The sequence below is a fragment of the Nanorana parkeri genome, unplaced genomic scaffold, assembly GCF_000935625.1.
Source record: "Nanorana parkeri isolate BGI_ZX_2015 unplaced genomic scaffold, ASM93562v1 scaffold929, whole genome shotgun sequence".
Taxonomy (NCBI): Eukaryota; Metazoa; Chordata; class Amphibia; order Anura; family Dicroglossidae; genus Nanorana; species Nanorana parkeri.
Window position 1 is genome coordinate 396798 of NW_017307197.1, and position 23337 is coordinate 420134.

Here is a 23337-nt window from a genome sequence, read left to right on the forward strand (position 1 = left end):
CCCCCACCAAGAAAAAAAAATGTAAAAAATGACAACATGATTGTATATCTCCCTGAAAATCTCACTCCATTTCTGTTCTGTCCTTCAATATATGTGAATAACATGATTGATAGAATTACAATGCATGATAGTAGAAAGCCATGATTAGACATAATTAGCCTGAACAACCTCCCTCTCCTGAAGAATATATATCACATCCATTACAGCGCCCCTAAGCGCAAAACCAAAACCAAAAAGCGGTTTTCTACTATCATGCATTGTAATTCTATCAATCATGTTATTCACATATATATGAAGGACAGAACAGAAATGGAGTGAGCTTTTCAGGGAGATATACAAATTGTATATCTCCTTTATATTTCTCCTTTTTTATTTTCTCACCTACCTGCCTCAGTCAGTCCTCGCCTCGTGCCAGTCTGCCTCTTTCCGGATGTCCTGGACGTGAGTGAGGCACCCGTCCGCACTGCCTCACGTCCTCTAGGGAAGCCCGTGACATGTCATGCTATGCGGGCAGGGGCCGAGGGAGGAGCTACCTTTAGGATGCGATGGTGCAGATCGCATAGGTCAATACGTTATGGCATTGCTGTATGATACCACCAGCTATAGAGGACTATAAATCTCAGAAATACACTGTACAGCAGTGCATTTTTATAAAAGCTTGTGCCTGATCCAACCAGCCCGGATCGCATACCGATGCGATCCGCGCTGGCTGGATCTAATCAGGCACTGTAGAGGGCAGCCCGCGGGGGCCTCCAGAGGTCAGCCTAGAGGAGCGATCGGCCGCCGTGTACAGAGCCGCATCTGTAGCGGCTCTGTACTCTGTAAGTGGCGGCGGAGGGAGCCACTGCACCGGCGGCCGTAAAATTCTATTAGTGGGGCCAGTGACGGGCCCCCTGACGGCTGCGGGCAGCGCGTTCGGGCCCCACAACCTTTATTGGGCCCGGGGCAAGTGCCCTCTTTGCCCTGCGCTAAAGACGGCCCTGTGTGTTAACCCCACCAACCAATCATCTTCCAGCTGTAATCCTCCAGCGATTTAGAAACGAAGACCCCACACCTGATTGGTTTCTGTGGGAAACTGCTCTGCGTGCATTGCTTTTTATAAAAAAGCCCAACCGTTCTACTCCATAATAATAAACTTTGATCAACACCTGCGCTGTGCAGACATAACACTGAAATCTGTTTCCTTGTAACGAGACAAGCCCGAGGCCTGATCTGTGAAAGTCGTTCTGTTCTTGGATACCTTCCACCAGACAGGAAGCGTTTTCCACTTAGTACATGAGTTAATGCGGACAAGTCATTTCTAGCAGTTGTCAGTGTCCGGTGTAATTGTTGGCTGTGTGCTTACAACGCCTATGGATAAAGAGTCACGATCCGAGAATAGTCATATTTACCTGATCAGTCAGAATCGCCCCAAAAATGCTATAAAAATACCAGATGGTGACGAATTTGTGTGTTGCCGTCTGTAGGGCTTGGACAGGTCTGCTGTAGGGAAATGCAAAAAAAATATTCACAGGAACGTGCGGTAACTTGGCTGTCAATTGAACACGTCTCTTGTGTTCTCCTTGGTGACACTTCCCCTTCCTCACCATACAACAAGACTTTGTGGTTTCCTCCTGAGTTTAGACCCAGCCAAGTTCCTCTCATTTTGTTTAAAGAACACATCATTTTAATACTTCCTAGACAGCCCACAGGGCAGGTTACAAGGTATCAGTTAGTTACTCAAAACTGGATTTGTGTTCTCACATTCAGTTAAGTTAGCTTTTAATGTCATAGCTCAATAGTGGCCATCTTGGAAAAGATGGCTGATAGCCAAAGCGGCCTGATGTCATTCAGACTAAAGGCGCTCCAAGAGTTGATCACCATTCAATCCAAGTGACAGCACTAGGACAGAAACCCGTGCTAAGGTTATATAGGCAGCACAGTGGCTTGTTTTTTAGCACTTCACGGGTACTTAGTTTGAATCCAGGTCCAGCCAGGACACTTTTAGGAGTTTGCATCTTCTCCCTGTGCTTGCATGGGTTTCTTACCACATGCCAAATACATGTTTGAATCCAGGTTCGGTCAAGACAATATGAGGAGTTTGCATGTTCTCCCTATGCTTGCATGGGTTTGCTCCAACACTCCAAAGACATGTTGATAGGTCAATTGACCCTATTATGTGTGCTTATGAGATAGGGACCTTATATTGGCAGTACAGTGGCCTATTGGTGAGCACTTTGTCCTTGAAGCACTGGGGATCCCTGGTTTAAGTCCTGGTCAGGTCAAGGAATTTGCATGTTCTCTCTGTGCTTGCATGGGTTTCCCCCCACACTCCAAAGACATGCTGGAAGGTTAATTGGCGCCTGTTGAAATTGGCCCTTGTATGTATGCATGTGAGCTAGGGACCTTAGATTGTAAGCTCCTTGAGGGTAGGGACTGATGTGAATGTGCAACTATGTAAAGCGTTGTGTAATTTGTTGTCTATATAAATACCTGTAATAATAACAAGTTCCCTGTGGATGGGGAATGAACAGTATGTAAAGTACTTGGAAAATTGATGGTGTGATATACATACCTGTAATAAAGAAATAAAATATGATGGCTTCCTTTCTTTCAGAAAATGCTTCCTGGTTGTCATGCTGAACCACTGGCATCAATGCACACTGAGCCGGAACAATTATGAAGCCGCAGCAAAGTCCTGACTTTACTGGCTGCATATGTGTCCTGGATCAGTGACTCATATGCAGTCCATGAAGCCAGAGGATTAGCAAGGCAGCCAGAGATCAATCATTGTCAGGATGACAGCACTGGTAGCCCACATACATATATGTGCAAAGTTAGCATCCCACAGCAACCAACCAGATTCCTGTTCACATGAGTCAGAACAATAGTTGATCAGTTGGTTGATGATTGGTTGCTGTGTGTAAGTGCATTTTACTCATTAAATAATTAAATAGAATAACAATGTTAATATCATTATCACTTTTCATTTCATGGTACAACATATTTAATATATTTAGTAGTCTGTAGTGACCTATCAGATCTTAGCTTTCAAGACATTCATGAGAGTAGATCACAGTATGGGGATTTTTGTTTCTCTGCTGCTGGCCACTGTGTAGTAAGAGCGGATTATTGCCACCTTTGTAAGAGTAGACAGATAAGAATATTTCTTTTGTTTTCCTTCTTCAGATCTTATTGTTGGAGCCTTTGGTGTAGAAAAAGTGGCAGTTTACAGGTAGGTCCTACAAAGCCTTACAGAAACAACATACAGCTTATGTTTAACGCCTTTCCGATCCAGTGCAGCACGCGCGTTAATGGGCCAGAAAACACACCTGCACTATTTCCCACTGCTGAGCACCATGATTCATGGTTGAAAGTGCGTTCCTTTCGTGCATTGGGAGGTGATTCCGAGCGAATGGCGCATCGAAAAGTAACGCATGCATGGTGCCTTACTGCAATCCATAGATGTAAAGCTAGCCCTTAAGTGATCCTGACCTGGCCTTAAATGTTTCTGACGTAACAATAGTACTGGCACTTTGCAGATAATCTTCAGATCAACTGTGTCACAGCGATCCCTACCTTAAAAAAGGAATTTCATGGAGGTGCCTTCTCATTTCAGGGAGGTGCCCTCTGTCATCGCACCCCCCTGAAATGATGGCAGATAGCAAAGAAGCTATTGCTTCCCGTGCTATCTGCTGGGTATTTTCTAGTGTTCTGACAGCTCCTGCTGTCAGAATACAAAAAACAAAAAAATAGCATAGGAATGAATAGCTAGATTGCTATTGGCTATTTCAATTTGCAATAGCCAATAGGAAGCTGGCTATTGCACCCGCCCTCTGCTGCTGTCAATCAGCAGAGGAGGACCTGATGGAAAACTTCAGGTCCACCTCTGCTGATTGACAGTGGGTGGGTGCAATAGCTAGTCTGCTATTGGCTATTTCAAATTGAAGTAGCCAATAGCAATCTAGCTATTCATTCCTATGCTGTTTTTTTTTTTCTCTGCCTGACGCTGGATGCCGGTCCCAATGTCAGAAAAAAAACAGATAGCATGGAAAGGTTTACTCTGCTAGATAGAGCAGAGTAAACCTTTCCGGGAGAAAATGTTACTCTCCTGGGCGGCCGGGAGCAGCTATCTAATAGCGGCAGACTCCCGGAACGTCCGGGAGAGTTGGGATGTCTGGTGTCACGCTGTGTTGCTCCTTGGATCTTTAGCACAAGCTGTACATGGGACCTTGACTTTTGCCATGTCGACATTAGGTCTCGCCCAGTCCTGACACTAAGCCACGTTCTTGTCATTCATTTGTCAAATGCCAGAACTTTTAGACTACACAGTGCAGGGTGTTTATTTTGAACGGGACCCCAATGTAATGATCTGACGCACCTTCAACAGAATGTTGTGTGTTCTGTTGCACTGTTTCAGAACAAATAGTATATTTCTGAGTATATTTTGTTGTGGTGCGTTAACCCAACACATGTTCACAGGGCCGGATTTCCCACAAGGCCAACCAAGGCCCGGCCTTGGGGCAGCAGAGAGTAGAGGGGCAACAGGGGTGTGGAATTCCTATCTCCCAATGCCCGGGACATGCAGTTCCGGGCGGGTAGTTGTTTTCTACATTTTGCCCTGCTGTGGGCAAGCAGAGCTAAATGTACTGTGGGGAAGCCGCCGCTTGTTTTGTACAAGTGATCTCTGCGAATTCGCCGAGATTACTTGTATGCAGCCTGCGGGTCTGCCATTTTCTATGGGGGGGGGGAGGGGGGTTGGCATTTTTTAACCTGCAATTGTTAAAACAATGCAGGCATCTAAATGGGCCTTTACTGCATACTGACATTCTGCTATTTCACAACTGAATGTCAACCACGTGAGGCTTCAAGTCATAATGGGGAGGATTTTAATCTCAACATGGGTAGAAGTCGGGGCTCCATGTACAGCCTGGGCCTAGAATTCAAGGGGCTCCACATGGATTGGTTTAAAGACCAATACAAGGCCTGAGCATAGTTGCTGTATTTGCTGGGCAGCATTGGTAGCATACTGACTGGAAAGGCGTAAGCTAGGAATCTCTATCTATATTATAGGTCTCCATGCCTTCAATGATGTTATCTGACAAATAATACTGCTGTGTTGCTGTTTTAAATATTTCTCAGTACCAGTGAGCTGTTGTGTTATATATTCTTCTTTCAGGGCCCGACCTGTAGTTACAGTGGATGCTCAGCTTCTCCTCAACCCTACGATTCTAAATCCTGAGAGCAAAAGCTGTCCGCTCCCCCACTCTGACACCTTGGTGACTTGGTAAGTTAAAGCTCTTGCTGCTTAAAAACCAAGTAGTCAACATATTTATTTTTTTAAATAAGAAGATTTTATTTCAATTTTCAATATACAAAGTACAAAAATAGTACAAGAATACAGAGAAACATAATACAGACACGTCCGATCATCCACCTAGTCCCATCGTATGCAGTCACATTCCATTTCTTTAGAACATGTGCAGTGGGTAGATATGCATATGCCCTCTCAACTAAAACTCCGTAGTCGCATGTAATGTAGTGGGGCTGTCGCACATATCAAAAGGCATGCGCCTTATTTTGTGTACTGCATACCTCTCATGGAGTGCATGCGTGCAGAGGATACGGCTGTGTTGCGTCCCAACGGACCAGACAACATACAATAACAAACGGGGCTTAGGCACACACGGGACTCACAACTGGGGGGAAAGGGACATACAGGGATGGACATCATCATTATGTAGGCCATACACACAACACATCGATTGATGATCAATATAGCACCTGCTCACTAACCTGCTGCCTGGGGGCCCCATGAAGCCCTTTGCACTTATTGTGCAGCCTTTGGGGCCCCTGTAGACTACAATCTATGTTTTGGTACTCATTCAATGCAGTGAAAGAAAGGTAGACTGGTTTTTAGTGACTACATGGTTTGGTATATTCCTTTGATATTAGCTTTTTCTGAGCTGTCCATATATGTAGGTCATACACACAATACATCGATTGATGATCAATATAGTCACCTGCTCACTAACCTGCTGCCTTTGGGGCCCCTGTAGACTACAATCTATGTTTTGGTACTCATTCAATGCAGTGAAAGAAAGGTAGACTGGTTTTTAGTGACTACATGGTTTGGTATATTCCTTTGATATTAGCTTTTTCTGAGCTGTCCATTCCTTTTCTGTTTTTATGTCTTTCTTTCCCTCTGATCTTTTACAATGAACAAAAAGGTCTAAGGATTTCTCCAGATGCGGCATATCTTCCAATGGGGACAGCTGTTCTGGTGACAGCAGCCTACAGTTGGCCATACATGTTCAGCCCACGGTTCCCTAATTCATGTTAACAGCACGGATGGGTGGAATCCCCTTACCGGTCTATTGTATTCTGACTGGTGTGCACTCTCAGAATACCAGAACAGTGACTGCAGAAGATTTTTGGAACAGCTCCTTCTGCAAAAGTTGACTGGAAAATTAACTTTTGTGGAATAGAGTGGTGATGCCTGGGCCACACACTGGTTACAATTTCTTTTGAGTCAGAAACGATTTGCCCAGTGTACAGCTAGCTTAATGATATATCTTCCAATGGGAACAGCTGTTCTGGTGACAGCAGCCTACAGTTGGCCATACACGTTCAGCCCACGGTTCCCTAATTCATCTTAACAGCACGGATGGGGGGAATCCCCTTACCGGTCTATTGTATTCTGACTGTTGTGCACTCTCAGAATACCAGAACAGTGACAGAACAGAGCAGAAGATTTTTGGAACAGCTCCTTCTGCAAAAGTTGACTGGAAACTTTTGTGGAATAGAGGTGTGCTGCCTGGGCCACACACTGGTTACAATTTCTTTTGAGTCAGAAACGATTTGCCCAGTGTACAGCTAGCTTAATGGAAACCTAGACAACAAAATGAGCATTTACCCCTTGCAATGCAAGGAGAGCTCCACTGCACAGTTAGTTTTGCAATTTCCCTAAGCTAAATTTAAGCTAAAATCAGCCATTCATAGTGTGTTTGGATCTGTACCTGTATGGGCACCATTAACCACTTGAAGTCCGGGGTGTTAAACCCCCTTCCCATCCAGGCCATTTTTCAGTATTCAGCGCTGAGGTTCTTTGACACGTCCAATCAGATTATTCAGGGGCCAACTAGCAAGATACTGAAGCTTGGCCCAGCGGGAGATTTCTCCATACACATTGTTTAGCGTAGATGGAGGAATCTGTTGCACGTTTTCCATCTGAACATAGAAAGTCTGCAGATAATCTATCTAAGGTGTATGGCTAGATTCAGTATGCACTGGCTTGGTATTGTCATGACGCAGTTATTTCCCATTATTGTTTATCATATTCATTCATAAAACTGAAACCTTCCCGGCTCCGAGGAGCTTACGGTCTATTAGTCCTATTAGATTGATACATATATTGGCAGAAGCTGATTATTTTCAAATTATGTCTTCAGAAACACAGATCATGACCATTGAAAGGGCAAAGCTTTCAGTATTTGCATAGACCAGGGGTAGGCAACCTCGGTACTCTAGCTGTTATGGAACTACAAGTCCCATGCGGAATTGCAAGACTCCGACAGCCATAGACATGGCTCCCAAAGGCAAAGGCATGACGGGGCCTACCCCTGGCACAGAGAGTTCGAAGGCTGCATTGCCCACTGCTGTCAATCTAGCACAGAGAGTTTTCTGACAGGAGAAGAGGACAAAGTGAGCAGAGGGATGACCTCACTAATGAAGCAATTCTCCTTCACTGTCCAGTCGAAAAGACAAGGGAGGGTTAGTGACCAAATTGCATTGCTTTATCAACATGGAGCAAAGTAAAGTCACCAACCTGACCGCACCGTCTCTGGGGCCAGGATCATAAAACCCTCAGAACAGAGTCGCAACAGCTTTTTGCAGTCAGTTTGCCTGCCTTTTAGATGCTTGTTTGGAGTTCAGCTTTAATCAGCAACTTTCTGCTATTCCAGCTTGTTAATGTTGGAGAGAGAAAGGAAACATGTCGGGTTTGTCACTATAGGTTAGAGCACTTGCGTGTAATGATTCCCCACAATGTGAACCATAACGAGCAACAGATGAGAGGCATTAGGACCGCTGTGCAGACAGTAATTTGTTGACGTGTGAATCAGCGCAGTTTAGGAATGCGGTCCAACAGAGCAAATCATTTTCCTGACAATCACGGTCTTGTGAGGTAATGCTTAATGTCAGGTTTGGAATGTGTTAGATTAATGCAAATGTGAAATAAAATACGCTGAGCTAAAATTTTTGTAGGTGTATTTTAAATGCACACTCGTAGAAGGGGATTAAATCTTTTTTTTTTTTCCCGTGAGCCACCTAAGAAACAGTTCTTTAGTTTAGGTGATAGGAATTCTGGCATGTGGAATTCAGTGGACTTTTGCCATGGTTGCAAAAATTTGATGCGCTGGGGCTCGGTGCAAACCGAGTTCACCTGAGTTCACCCAAGCCTGTGCAAAACTGTGACCGACTACACTGGGAACAATGTAACTCATGTGTAGGCAACCTTGGCACCCCAGCTGTTGTGAAACTACAAGTCCGATGAGGCATTGCAAGACTCTGACAGCTACAGCCCTGACACCCATAGGCAGAAGCATGAGAGGAGTGGTAGTTTCAGCACAGCTGGAGTGCCAAAGCTTCCCTTATATGATCCCTGCTGCTGCTGGCTCCAAGACCGGCACACACTGCACTCCGGCAGTCGGAGGCCCACAGACATTATCATGTTCAAAGCAGTGTCCTGCACTAGATTTGGGGGCTCCAAAGTATAGTCCACAGATGGAGCAGAGGGGAGAGAGGTGAGTGCCGGTGGCCGAGGAAACAGGGATCAGGTAAGAAAAAAGGAGTAGCTTAATGGTGCCATGCAGGGGTAGCTCCACTTCAAGGGGAAGTCGTTACTTCATGGGGAAGCAGACTTACTTACCTGATGCTCGCTCCCCCTGTGGTCATCACTTACTACTTTCCCCTCCGCTCCACCTGTGAGCTATTCCTTGGTGTCTTCACATCTAATGCAGGACCCTGCTTTAAACATGATGACGTCAGTGGGTTTCCAACCGCCGGAGTGGAGAGGGGAAGAGGCAGCGGGTGCCGGACTTGGAACCCGCGGGAGCGGGGATCAGGTAAGTAAAAGTGTTTTTGCCCTAGACAAAATCCAGACATAGGCTTTAAAAGAGATTGCCACGTTTTGGTAAAATGTAAAACTGTAAGGCAGAAAGAACAATGATCTATACAATATAATAACCTATACAAATTGTATGCCCATAAAGGACGTAACAACGGTAAAGTGTATGTAACGTGTAACAATGAACGTCTCTTATTTGCCCCCTTTAGTAAGTAAATATATGATATATATCTATCTATCTATATATATATAGATGGATAGATAGATATAATTGAATGGGCCTTGGGTGGCTCTTATCAGGCAACACGGAACAGGATGCATCTTAGTACTTTAATCAGTTCACTATTTATCTCCCATGAGAAATTACCCGTAGATTCCTGATTTCTCAGGAGAGCCGCGGTATTCTGCTGTAATTACTCTCCACGTTCTTGACATTATCATCCCTAATAGTGTGTAGGAAATTTGTCCTCAAGTGCGGTATGAGACCAGCCAGATGTCAGCTCCTTTTCAGTTTAATCACATTAAAGAGGAAGTCAATCTTCAGCTTCGCTGCATTATGATTAGAGGATTGTTTAGCATCTTCTAAAGATACGTTAATGGTGCATAGAAGAGATGTAATTACGCTGGCCACAGTGGTGACTTGCAGCACTTACTGTGATAGAGTTCTTCCTGTAGAGGTGCATGGAATTTCCTCTTCCCCTTTTTCTCTGTGTATCTGACATGTCACAGTCCTATGGAAACTTGACGAAGCAGCAAGCCCGACATCATTATGACCTCATGGCTATGGCGTGCCAGGAATGAACTGCTACATCAGGGGGCAGTTTATCAAGTGCCCCTTACACCTTTTGTTTTACCTGTGGACACAGAAACATTAAAAAAAAACCGACAGAACTTAGTAAAATTTGTTTTGTACTAAAAGAACTTTAAATATCAGTATTGCAAAACTAGTAAAATAAATAAGTTGTACAATATTCAATAAAAAAAATCTAAAAATGACCCAGGATGAAATGTTTTTATAGCCTACGTTCGTTAATGTCCCCCAATTAGGACCCAATCACTTTTTACCGTTCTTGTGTGCTACATTAACACATGCGTGTTGCGTTAAGGCAGCCCAGTTGTTTTGAAAGGACCTAAACATGGATATGTAGCATTTTTTGATGCAGCGCACCACAGTGCATGGCAGTGTGTTACTATGTGGTGCCTTAGTGCATTTATAATTAATGGCACAGCAGCACACTAGCACACATAATCAGAGGCGGCTCTTTAATTAGGCAAATTAGGCAGTCACCTAAGGCCCCGTAGCCACCTAATTTGCCCTGCCGGCACATTACCTCACAGGTGCAGCCAGGTAACGTATGAGCTCTCAGCCCTGTCGCTGTCAAACTGAAAGCTCATCCCTTTCTTCGGTCCATCCACTCGGCCTTCTGGAGCTCCACCCACCAGCTATTGAGAAAAGATGTCACCCCTCCCATCCACCGCATGAGGATCTCAATCTGGCTGCGAGGGTAGAGTTTAGCATCAGAGGCAGATCGAGACGTGGGCACCTGGCCCTGCACACTCCCGCTAGCGGGACATGGCCTGCACTGCCCTGGTTGGACCGGTTTGAACAATCCTGGTGAGAGGTGGCCTACACATCCCTAGGAAGACCCGGTCCCGGCCCGTGCAGCATCAGTGAGACGTGGCCCGCGCAGCCCTGGTGAGACCCTAGAGAGCCCTGGTGAGAGCCTCACCCTAGAGAGCCCTGGTGAGACCCTAGAGAGCCCTGGTGAGACCCTAGAGAGCCATGGTTCAACCAGGGCTCTTTGGGGTCTCACCAGGGCTCTGTGGAGTCTCACCAGGGCTCTGACTGGTTTAACCAGGCTGGTGAGACCCCACATAGCCCTGGTGCTGGTGAGACCCTACAGAGCCCTGGTTTAACCAGGGCTCTGTGGGGTCTACCATCTTGCCTAAGGCCTTCGCAAACTCTAGAGTCGCCTCTGCACATAATGTTACTGCACCACAGCATAAAGGTGTGTTTCAGTCCTGTAGGGAATATCTAGAAATGTTAATTGTGCCTAAGCAGTACACAGAAAAATCAACGTTTTGTCTTCAATTCCTCCTGAAAAAATGGCAGTGAGTTTCTCTTGCTTAGGCACTCGTACTTTTAGTCTCATAGATACCTGTAGTGTGAGATCATCAAAGCCACTGCCGCCTCTGATTGCTAGTCTCACTAGCTTTGTAGTGAGATTTGGATAATGTCACTACTGTGCTGTTCAATGTTCTCCTTCCTGGAGAGGAAGCTTTACCTGAAAACCTGCAGTGCAAGGATCTCCCTGCTTCTGCTTCCTTCATTCTGTGGATCTGTGCTTCCTCCACCTTTCCTGCTGCTTCTTGAATGTTCCCTTACCAGTCTTTAGTGGAGGGAAGCTTTGACATGAGGAAGCAAAGCCCTATACCAAGAAGGCCGCCTCCACACAGAGACATGGTGCAGAACAAGACATGATAAGTCAGTAATAAGGGAAAAGATCAGCTGTAGGGTGACTACAGGCTAAACTGGTGATTAGTCCTGTGCTCTCTGCCTGGCTTTTTGGGCACAGCTTTCAGAGTTTATGTTTTTTACGTTCAATGTGAAGACAGTTTTGCCAAAAGTAACCCAATGCAGAAATGAAATGTAGTTTTATTAACGTTTGATTAAAGAATGTGGGTATTAACGGGTTGTTGTTTTTTTTCTTAGTTTCACTGTGAGCGTCTGTGTAAAAGTGTCAGGACAAGGCATTCCACATAATATAGGTACGTTACTGTATACAGCTGTTGACTTGCTTACACTGTATCTTCCCAGTAAGGTGGGTCATTCTATATAAATACTACTACAATAGATACGTTTTTACTCTTTTTATTTTCTAGTTTTGAAGTTTTTTTGTTTTCTAGTTTTCGGTTTATTGCTGTCTTTTATTTGAGGTTCGTACATCACATAATAACTCGATTGAGACCTGTTTAGACTACCACATAGGAGCCTTTTAGATGTACTTTAAGGACTAACCATCTGTGATGATGGGCCTTTGTTTCTGTCAGAACTGCTTCTTTTACAAGTCACTGGAAATGCAAAATTAGCTTGTCTCTGCTTGATACAGCTTAGAAGGAGGTAAAATACAGGGCAGAAGGAGGTCGGCTCCAGATCAAATACAATGAACTGTAAATGATCTGAAAAGCGTCTCAAACTGATGTCAAATGCAAGCCGAATGCACTAGAACTCAAACTGCATTTTACCATGGGCAATAACCCCTAATACAGTGACAGTGGTGGGATCCCCTCTGAATTAAGGAGGATTTTCACTTCGTTTGAGTCTCTGGGAGACGAAGTGAAGGAAAATATCCCCCAATACGGATGTTCTCACTGCATCCCATTCTGTCCAAAAGTTGAAAAAAAAAAAAAAGTTTTCCTAGGAGTTGTACTTTCATTTATGTTTGCCCAGTGTGTCCTCCATTTTGCTTTCCTGAGATGAGACGTCATGTGTGTCATAGCATAGCAGCCAAGGTGAAGGTTGCATAGCGTACTGGCCTTGGGTGGTGGATGACTAAATCCAGCCCTAATGCAAATCACACTTCTTTATCTGGATATATGTTCCATTTCCTGTACTAGGAATATTTATCTTTATATGTCTCTCTTCACAGTCCTGAATGCTGATCTTGAGTTGGACTGGTTGAAACAGAAAGGAGCTGTGAAGAGGACACTGTTTCTTGACAGTGGCATTGCGCAGAACACCTTTGATGTGGTAGTGGGACGGGAAAAGGAGACGCAGTGCAAAAACTTTCTTGTTTATCTAAGAGTAAGTACGTAACAGGAGATGTAACAAACAATGGTATTTTTAGATGAAAGTAAAGCCAAGCTATTCTTGTACTTATGAACTAAGGATGAGATTCTTACATGTGAGTTTAACAAAAATATATCACATCTGAATATGACTGTACAGTCCAGTAGACACCACATTTGGACCCATTATGCTCATAAATGATAAAGACCTGGTCAAACATCCCCTTATCTGTGTGAGGCAGGTGCTCAGGGGTGTGGCTGTTACTCTTCTCTGCCCGCACAGACCACTGCAGTGGGAGAGAAGAAAGCCACATTCTAGAGGGAAGAAAATAATTTAAAGCATTTCAAACCAAACAACAGTCACAAATAATAACACGTGGGACTATGAGACAAAAAAGTGTCAGACTTTAATTGCTTTGCCTAAACTAGTCCTTGTGTTTTACTGTAGTCAGACATTAAGTAGTGAATCTCCATAGAAAATGCTTTGAAGTGCTCAGTCTTCACTCAGGAACAATGCTGCCCCTTATTCCCATGCTGTTCTTCCATGAGACAATGGTAATATAAACAGAAATGTTTGTGGACCCACCAGCAAATCCTAAAGTCAGAGGGTCCCAAACCTTGCATGTACAGGCAGCCCTACCCGATGCTATCTACACAATGTAAACACATCTTCCAAATCTATCTTTACATTATATTTAAGTCTAAACATTATGGGGGCTATCCACAAAAGGGTTAAGAGTTTGGAGAAGGCAGGAGAATTTGTTCCCTTCTCCAAACACTTCACCCTTTAGTGAATAACCCTGTATGTTTTTTTTCTATTTGGAGTTATTCTCTCTGATTTATATTGTAACTCACTTGTTTTATGGTCTTTCTATACCTGACAAATCCTCTTTCTTTTTGCACTCTATGGAAGATGCTGGTGCTGTATAGATTAATTATAGATTAGATTAGGGATGTAGCGATACTAGCACTCATACTCGCCCAAATTCTCCGATACCCCCGATACTAGAACTTCTGGCCAGAGGAAGATTTCCTCTGAGCGACAGTGCCATAGGGGAACATGGAGCCAGCTTCCTGTGCAATCAGTAAGCTGGAAAGTGAGTAATGATTAGCTTCCTGATTGGCCGGGAGAACGAGCATTGAGCTGGCTGAACAGCCGCCTCCATGCTGATTGGCTGGGAAGCCAGCTTTCCAGCCAAACAGAATTGAGCTGGTTTCCCAGCCAATCTGGAAGCTTGGCTGAGGGTCATTACGCGCCTCCTGACTCCCTGATTGGCTAGCAACCCGGCTCGATGCTGATTGGCTGGGAAGCCGGTTTCCCGACGAAGCACAATCAAGCCGGCTAGACAACATGGAGCCAGCTTCCCCGATATCGATGCATCCCTAGATTAGATATAATAATGTTTTGTGTAAAATTATAATTATGTGTCTGTTAGCTATATACAGTATATGATTGCTTAAATTGTGTGGTTTTCTACATCCAATAAAATGTTTTCAACAAACATTTTAAAGCTTTTTGGTTGATTTTTTCTTGTAGGAAGAAACTGAATTTCGCGACAAACTCACTCCTATCACTGTCAACTTGAATTACAGTTTGGATGAATCTGCCTACTTAAATGAGCAGGAATTAAAACCCATATTAAATCAATTTAGGGAGCCACGGTTGCAGGAACAGGTACAGCATGTCTTACTACTGCCTGCCTACAAGCATAAGCACGTGTCACACATTTGGTTCCTGGCAGACCATTATTCCAAAAATAGAAAAGAAGAAAATAGAAGACAATGGTATACATTAGGGCATTATTCAACTGCCTGCTGCCTGCAAATATAAAAATATAAATAGACTTATTCAAGTCCCATTACATAATTAACTACTATTATTACTATACTACTACTACAAACCAAATTCACTTTGCTGATGCCGGATGAATTAAAGATGATTTTAGTTGTTTGATATAAGCAGTTTTGCATGTTTCTTGACTTGACTGTGTGTTTCATTTACCTAGTGGCCCTATAAAGTTGGAAGTTTTTACATTAATTTTTACACTGGAAGTTTTAACCCCTTCACGACCGATTATGGGATTATTCCATTATGGTCTTTCAGTTCATTAAAGACTGGTGATGGAATAATCCCATCATGCAGTAAAATGAGCACTTGTCCATACAGTGACCGGCGGTCATTGAGGTAATGCTGCTGCAGGGTCCCTCAGTGTCTGAGGCAAGCCCTCAACAGCACATTATTGGGTCCTGGCACTGTGATCACTGTGCTAGCTAATCCCAGTTCTCACAGTGCTGATACAGCCACTGAGCCGGCTTGCACCTCCCTGTGTTGTGGAGATGTAAGCCGGATCAGTGTTTTACGAAAGTGATACTAAGTATCTCTGAGGAGAATACTGTGTCTCCTCAGAATACTTACAGGGTTATTCACAAAAGGGTGAAAGGTTTGGAAAAGGCAGGAGAAGTGAACAATCTAGGAAAACATAGCTGAACTTGAAAGTGAGCTGAATTGGAGAATTTTTCCAAATCAGCTATTTTGGCCTAGATTGGTCGCTTCTCCTGCTTTCTCCAAACTCTTCACCCTTTTGTGAATAACCCTGTTAGTATCCAAAGCCCCTGCAAATAATAAAAAAAAAACCCTTTAGTGCCCCCAGTTTTAAAAAAAAGTTTTAAACAGTTTTTTTATTTTCATTTTTTTTATTTTCATTTAAAAAAAAGTAAAACAGTTTAAAAAAAATGTTTAATAAAAAAATTGATAAGAAAATATACAGCTGAGCAGGCTATTAAAGTTAGCAGACAAACATAACACATTCTAAAATTGTTCCACACAAATTGTATTTCACAAAATACACTATTTTGTGACCTATAACTCCCAAAATAAACTGAAATCCCAGATATATGGTATACCCTATAAATCAGGACACATAAAATAATTTATTATGAATTATTTTCCGTTAGCTACTCTAATGATGTACACAATAATATTGTCAAAACTGTGAAAAATGTATTTTATTTCCATTTTTTTGTAATTTTTATCAAGAAAAAAAAAATTATATATGCATTTGTCACATCAAATGGAAGGCCATTTTGGTCTTCAAAAATCAGTTTATTTTATGTGCAATGAAGGAGGAAGATGGAAATTATGTTTTTTTTTTGTTTGGCTGTACAGGCACACATTCTCGTAGATTGTGGAGATGACAATATGTGCAATCCTGACCTGAAACTTTCAGCCCAGTCGTAAGTGTAAATAAATATATTTGCTTTGTTTTATTGAGGACCCAATTCATACCACAGTGTTGCGGTAATTGCATGATACCTTTCAATCAATGCGCGCTATCGAAGAGCGCACCTATCAAGAGCTACCCTTGCTAGGTGCGTTGTGCTGCCATTCATTTGAATGGCATCCCAAAGCACCTCCTAGCCGCTGTGTGCTGCAGAGCTGTGCAGTGCATGGTAGTGCAATACCATGTATTGTGTTGTGTTGTGGCGAAAGTGCATTCACAACTTTTTGCATGACAGTGCACGGCGTAGCATTGCAGCAGTGGCCGGGAGATGCATTGGGGTGCGATTTAAATGAATGGCAATGCAAGACACCTAGGGCCCGCTAACGCTCCCTATGTGCGCATGTGAACGTGCGTACGGTATTGTGCAATTGATACAACATTGTGGTGTGAATAGGACTGGAATACATGCATTGAAAAAATAAAGAGAAAAATAAGAAAGAGCCGTTCTAACATAACCAAGACCCCAAACTGTGATGTTTGTTGTAAGAGGAAACGACAGAGCTCGGCGACATGTTAAACAAACACATACACAGAAATGAAATAAACTTCAGTTTGTAGAACAATATGATTGCAGATCACAAAGAAAAGTCAAGGCCAAACGTGCTATAAGGAGACCACAGAATATTTGTCTTTTTCTTCTACAGAATAATTTAGCCTTTGTATCTAAACATATTTTTCGGGTCCCCTGGGGCCAGGAGGGTCTGTAGGCTTAAATAAATGTATGTAGGACAAGCCAAAGCCCCCCACAGAAAGAAGAATAAATAAAAGTCTCCTAAATCTAAAGCTGATTTGTTGAAGTTCCGGAGGCCTACTGTATATATTTAACTGTAATTGTGATTGTTTGTGTATGTCAGTTTAAACCGGCCCGACGGAGCGCTGTCTCCAGACGGAATTTAAGTTCATACGCGGTTAATTAGGAAGGCTTAATTCGCACTAAATATTATCATTTAGTGTGGCAGACTACAAATGATCATACCCGTTATTTGTTCTATATACTGTGATTATCGAGTTATACTGATGCAAGCTATAGGATGTTGGTGTCAGCCGTACATGGTTGCAATCACGCCGCTTCCTGATTGAGATAAACATTTGAATACAAAAGGATGTGTCTATCTAGAGGGCTAAAACAGAAAGGCATTTAGGTTATTATTAAATCGCAGTCCACCGTAATCCACCCACAAGCACCAAAGTAAACATGTTTTCCTGCTCCGTGCTTTTGTCCAGGAAATAATTAAAGTTCAGCGTCAAGGAACCAACAAAAAGAAAATTGGTGAACTGCTTTTGGTCAAAAATAAAACACATTGTCCCCATTAAACGCAGTGCAACCAGATTCAGCAGCCTTCTGACACTGTAGCCTCCATGAACACTAACATGCACGATTACGGAAGCCTCCATGAACCATGACCTCATTGGCTATAAGTGAGACTATAGTGAGTTCAGGAAGAGAGCTGAGCTCGAACCATGGAACACTGAAAGGTATTTTTTAGGTTCACATTCAGGTCTTTCATAAGGTAAATGGCAAGTAATATGTAATGAGTTATGTTTTGTTGAAAGCTGGGTTTTCAGTGCTGCAGAGGAGGTGAAAAGGAAACGTTTCCCCACCTGGCTTCAAAACAAACATGTGCTTGGCACCATTCAGGACAAAGCAACCTATTACCTAAAATTGCAGCCACACCAGGAGCCCATACTTTCCCTTTACCCTCCATCACTCAGTTCAGGCAGATGGGACTGAAGAACAATACCCAGTACTTCCGTGTATGGAGATCATGTGACTTACTAACATTCTTCCCATGTTAAAGGTCTGATGCTTGGAGATTAGCCCCTCAGACACCCAACACTATTGCATGGGAGACAGGAAGGCAGTGCTCCACTCCTGCCTTTGAAAAAGCCTCCATTTCTAGGGCTACATCTTACCTATTAGTCATCTGTGCCCAGGTCTATATATAAATATGAGAGAACACTAAAAACCCTGTTTGCTTTGGGGACCCCATTTGGGGCACTCTGTTAGTAAGGAACTGACCTTTAGCTAGCTGCTAGGATGAGCTGATGTTTTGCTTGGTCTATGCTATGGACTTGCTGTACAAAGCCCTGGTGAATAAAAGGGTGCAGGACAAGCCTGCTTGGACTGTTCCTGGGTATTTCTTCCTTGTGCATGTTGTACTACTGCTGCCACTACCAGCTGTCCCCATTACACTATATTTATATAAATGTACTTGTAAGATAATGTAAGATAAAACTACACAAGAGCTAAATAACCCAGGTGGCTGCTTGATGACTATCTTGAACAGTTACAGCTCTGTGTTCTGTATATTACTGTATATTTTATATGAATGATCCCATTAATGCTGATTTGATCAAGTCAGCCTTTAGTGAGGGAAGTATGAGGAGTGCCATAGTGCCATTGCTGCTATCCTTCTGAAAATGTCTGGCTTCTATACCTTCTGGGCTGTGACCCTAAGTACAGTTAGCATGCAGCCAGTAAAATCAGAAATCCTGGTTTGCATACTTTTTCTGGGTCGCATTAGCTATACAAAATGCTGCAAATAGTTTTGTTCTATCAGTTCTCAAGCCGCTCCTCCTGAAATAGCCATGTGCTGAAATAATAGGAAGAGCCCCATCACATCGAGGTCCTGTCTCCTACAACTTCAAAGCACAGTTTGTCCCTCAGCATTCCGGGCAAGCATGTGACAGCGCTTTGATATGGAGCCATGTGGATCCCCATAGAGTTGTGAGGCACAGAAGCAGTTTCAAGATGCAGTTTTTGCTGGATTAGAACATAAGGACTTGGGAATTAACCATATGTTTCTTTTTTTTCTCTTAGATATTTACTTTGATCTGCTTAGATTTCTAATACATTGAAAGGTTCTTTTTCCTTTAAATTTAAAGTGCTATATGTTCACATTGGAAGCAGCATTATACCCCCTGATTCTGCTAACTCCATCCTCGTGGCATGATGATCAACTTTGTTATGGAGAGAGTTGGCTATGGAAACGTAAAGGAATTATTTACATAGCTCTATGGCCTACCCTAAAATGAGCAACAAACCTCTGTTTTTTATTATAATAATGATAACCTAAATATCTTTTGCTTAACTGACTAGCTCACCTAGCTTAGTACACCCAAGCCATGGAGCCATTCATAAAGCCATGGAGTGGCTTTGGACCTCTTTGGGGGGGTTTGGGCGGTGCTAAAGAAGTAAAGAAAAATAAATACCTTTAGTGTGAAGGGGGAACTTTTATGTGTGTCTTTGCATGGGGTCCCGCCTTAAAATCCATTTCATTTTAGACTGGGGTGCCTCAAGAATTTGCATACTTTCAAAGGGTGCCATGACTGAAAAAGGATTGAGAAGTGCTGAGTTAGAGTTTATATCTACTTTAAGCTATAGGGGAAACTACATTGTGGCACAAGAAAGAAAATAGCGTTCAAAGCAGCGCAGCGCCTTTACATTTTTGCACTTTTTTTTTTCTTTGCACATTATTATACTTTCTTAACTGTGAGCTTCATTTTTTGTAGGGATAGGAAACAGCTAATCATAGGAGGGGAAAACCACATCCTTTTAACCATAAACGCACGGAATGATGGCGAAGGGGCTTACGAGGCCGAACTCCATGTCAATGTACCTGTGGCGGCAGATTACATAGGCATCGAGCGACACATGGAGGTAAGTGCTAAATTCCAACAAACCCATCCGAATGCATCACCTACCTAATGATTAGAAATGTGCCTGCTAATTCCCTCTGCCAGAAAGGCTCGGAGCTCCCAGAGCAGACATCTGGCAGCCAAGGACAGTTAATGTAAAACATCATATCCTATTCTTTCAAGATAAAGCTCATTGTCCGCAATATCCTGTTCACTAGGAAAACAAAGGATATTATAGTTTACACAGAGGAAAAGTTTGGGGAGTGTCAAATAAAACTCTGCTGTGTAAGACCATACAATGGCATGGCCTGCTGTGTAAGACCATACAATGACGCGATCTGATTATATGTTTCATCCTGTTATCTTATGTGTTTTCTTTTTCTGTAAAATTGTGGGAATGACTAAAAATAATAGTGATAAACCCAACTCTGGGCTCCTCCCTCCCCCCTGAAAACTGCTGCACACCAATAGATTCACACAAAAATTATTTGCTTAAAGGATAAGTATTGGGAGAGTAAAATGTACTCTTCCAAATACTTAAAGCTGGCATGGGGCACTGCAGGTATCACATGGCAGCTCTATAAATCGAGAGATCATTTAGCTCATGGTCTCCTCCCTGCGGGGAGCGGTGACTATCAGCTACCACTCCTCACAGGGATTTCCCCCTCCCCTCTCTGTTCCTCCAGTGCTCATTGGAAGGACAGACAGGGGAGGGGGCTGGCTCTAGAGAGGCAGAGCCTGCTGTCAATCAGCCAGAGGGGATCTTGTCAGGATCTTTCCCAGCTGCAGAGTGGCTTTGCGCTGTCAGCCTACAGCGTGGATTGCCCACTACATGCTGACTTTAGGTCACATGAGTATAATAGTAAATCTACTCCTTTGACCCAAAAGAGGACTAAAGCCCCCCAAAAAGTATGGATTTAGTTCTCTTTTAAGAAATCTGTACACCTCGGACATATTTATAATGATGCCTATACCTCAAACGGGGGATCATCCAGAAAATGACAATGCAATAAGATAGTTCTATATAATTGAATGCAAAAAAAAATAATCTAATGTTTATTTTGGGCAAAACACAACACAAATAATTCACCTAGAAAAGTAAAAAAGAAATTAATGTAAAAAGTTGAGATAAGGGGTATAGGCATCTTGATAGAAACTAGATTGAGGGGTTTTAAAGTCCAGATTTGACTCTGGACTTTAATAGTAGATAGCTGGCATACATGGACCCCGTCCTCATTTGTACCTTTTTAATATAGTGAGGCATGATGCTGAACATACTTAAAAATAGATTTTACATACAGGTTTAAGGGTTTTAGTTAGGACTAGGGTTAATTTCAGATATCTAAACTTTAAATCCCTTGATTATAGTCTTTTGTACTTATGTCCTCCTAACCACTCTGTTGTAGCCACTATAATGCCTTCATCTGATATGACATACCCTATTCAGGGGACTGAAACATGGGGTCCTTCCCATCTCCTCTCCTTCCCATGTGAATGGCATGTCTAGAAGAAAGATTTGGCTGTAAAATAACTATTTAGTATCCATGAACAAAGTGTCAGCATTCTGTTTTCCGATAGGAAATGTGGTTGCTATTTAAAGTGCAAGGCAAGATTTTAAAAAACATATTCAGTACATCTGTGCAATACACGCACATTTTCCCATGTTTTGGCACTTTAAAGACCCTTCAAGTACAGAAGAATACCAGTTGATCTGCCTGAAATGCACACAGCTCCTAATTTCTTGCTGTGAGCTGACAACACACAGCATTTGTATGGTCTAAATGGTGTCAGCCCTGACCAGTAATCTTTTACTTACCTGCCGAATCCCTCCCACTGTCCTTATCTCCACGACATGGGGACTTTATGTTGTGCTCCAAGATGAGAAATAATGACCCTCCTTGAGATAGCCCAGGAAGTATGCACAGGACAGCTCTGAATTTCTTACATGACCAATAGGTAGGTTTTCCACTTATTAAACAGATATAACAAAATGCTTTCAATGATATTATTAACAGTCTAAAAGGGGGCAAGAAGAATTGTTAGGGTTTCGCATACACGTTAAGTGGACGATTATTTGCAGTGCAGTGGATTAGTGATAGCATTGTGGCACAGATGCACTAGTTCCTTGTTAAATTTCCCACTAGGAACAACTATTTTCATGGAGTTTGTATATCATGCACATATAGGTTTCCTCCCACAGCCCTAAACACATGCTGGTAGTTTGATCTCTTTCCCTGAAAGCTGGCCCTATCAGAGTGTATATGACTGTGGTAGGAGCAGGGCTGGAATTGATGTGAACAGTTCTATGTACCAAGGAAAGTGCGACTTTGGCAAATACTAATTAACTGATCCGTATTTCTGTTCCGAAGGGTCTGCGGCAGCTTAACTGCGAGTACAAAATGGAAAATGAATCTCGGATGGTAGTATGTGACCTTGGAAACCCCATGGTGGCCCTAACCAACGTAAGTGGATTTCCTAATGACTTCCATGTTATGAATATAGTACATTAAATGTATGTCTTGTGTGATGTCCACCGAGGCACCTGTGAAAAGGTCAGCCTTCAGAGGTAACAATATTTACGGTGCATTCAGCCTCCTGTGTGCAAATGTCTGAAACAAAAACGTTCTTGTAGCCCATTGCAACCAGGTGATTCCTAATTGCCCAGACAGTCCTATAGTAATAAGCAAAAGTACAGCAATATATTGCAGACATCACTTTATTAACCCCTTCATGACTGAGCTTGTTTTTAGTTTCTGTTCGTAAATGACTGACACTCTTTTGAAATTTTTGCTGTATGATTCTTCCATGTCAGTAATATACTTTCTTACAAAGTGCACCCACACATATTGTTTTTTAGAGGACAGATAGGGCTACATATTTATATCACATATGTGTGTCTAACGCCTGTGTCTAACGCCTGTCTAACGCCTCACTTAGGACAAATAAAATATAAAAAAAGAGGAAAAAACGTTAAAAAAAACAAGTTTTTCCCAGTTTTGATTTGTAGTATTTTTTACAAAACCAGCACAGCTAAAAAAAAGAATGCAATAAATACATTCATTTATTTGTCCTTTATTTATTTTTTCTTTACACTTTTCACTATTTTTATTTTTTTACACTTTTCACTATTTTTTTTTAAACTTTTAAAATGTTTGTTTTATTTATTTAATTATATCAAGCAGTCATTGTGCATTAATCTCACTATTACTGCTTGATAAATTAATAAATTTTTGGTTATTATTAGGCTGCTTCAAACTTCAGTACAGCCAATAATAACACTGATCCTGCAGCAGTTCAGGATTCAGCTATCACTAAAGGTTTTCTTGAACGTTCCAACAAAGGTTTTCTTGAACGTTCCGCTTCAGCTGCGGCGCCTCAGTATACCGCGTGCAGCAGCTCGCGGTATTCTGCGGTGTCTCAGTATACCGCGAGCTACAGCTCGCGGTATACGGAGCCTAGGGTGACGGGAGGACGCTAGTTTGTGTCCTCCCGTTACCCTAAGGAGAACTATGGGGAAAAGCC

At 42.6% G+C, this 23337-nt stretch overlaps 1 protein-coding gene across 1 annotated transcript in view; it reads left to right on the top strand.

Annotated features, from left to right (window-relative positions):
- The window catches only part of ITGA8 (integrin subunit alpha 8), a 144437-nt gene that overhangs the window by 74627 nt on the left and 46473 nt on the right, over window positions 1-23337 (top strand). Inside the window, exons 14-21 of the mRNA XM_018566262.1 lie at window positions 3169-3214; window positions 5159-5266; window positions 11820-11875; window positions 12757-12911; window positions 14433-14570; window positions 16062-16129; window positions 19690-19837; window positions 22185-22277. Of these exons, the coding sequence (XP_018421764.1) occupies window positions 3169-3214; window positions 5159-5266; window positions 11820-11875; window positions 12757-12911; window positions 14433-14570; window positions 16062-16129; window positions 19690-19837; window positions 22185-22277 (812 nt within the window). The remainder of the gene's footprint in view (window positions 1-3168; window positions 3215-5158; window positions 5267-11819; window positions 11876-12756; window positions 12912-14432; window positions 14571-16061; window positions 16130-19689; window positions 19838-22184; window positions 22278-23337) is intronic.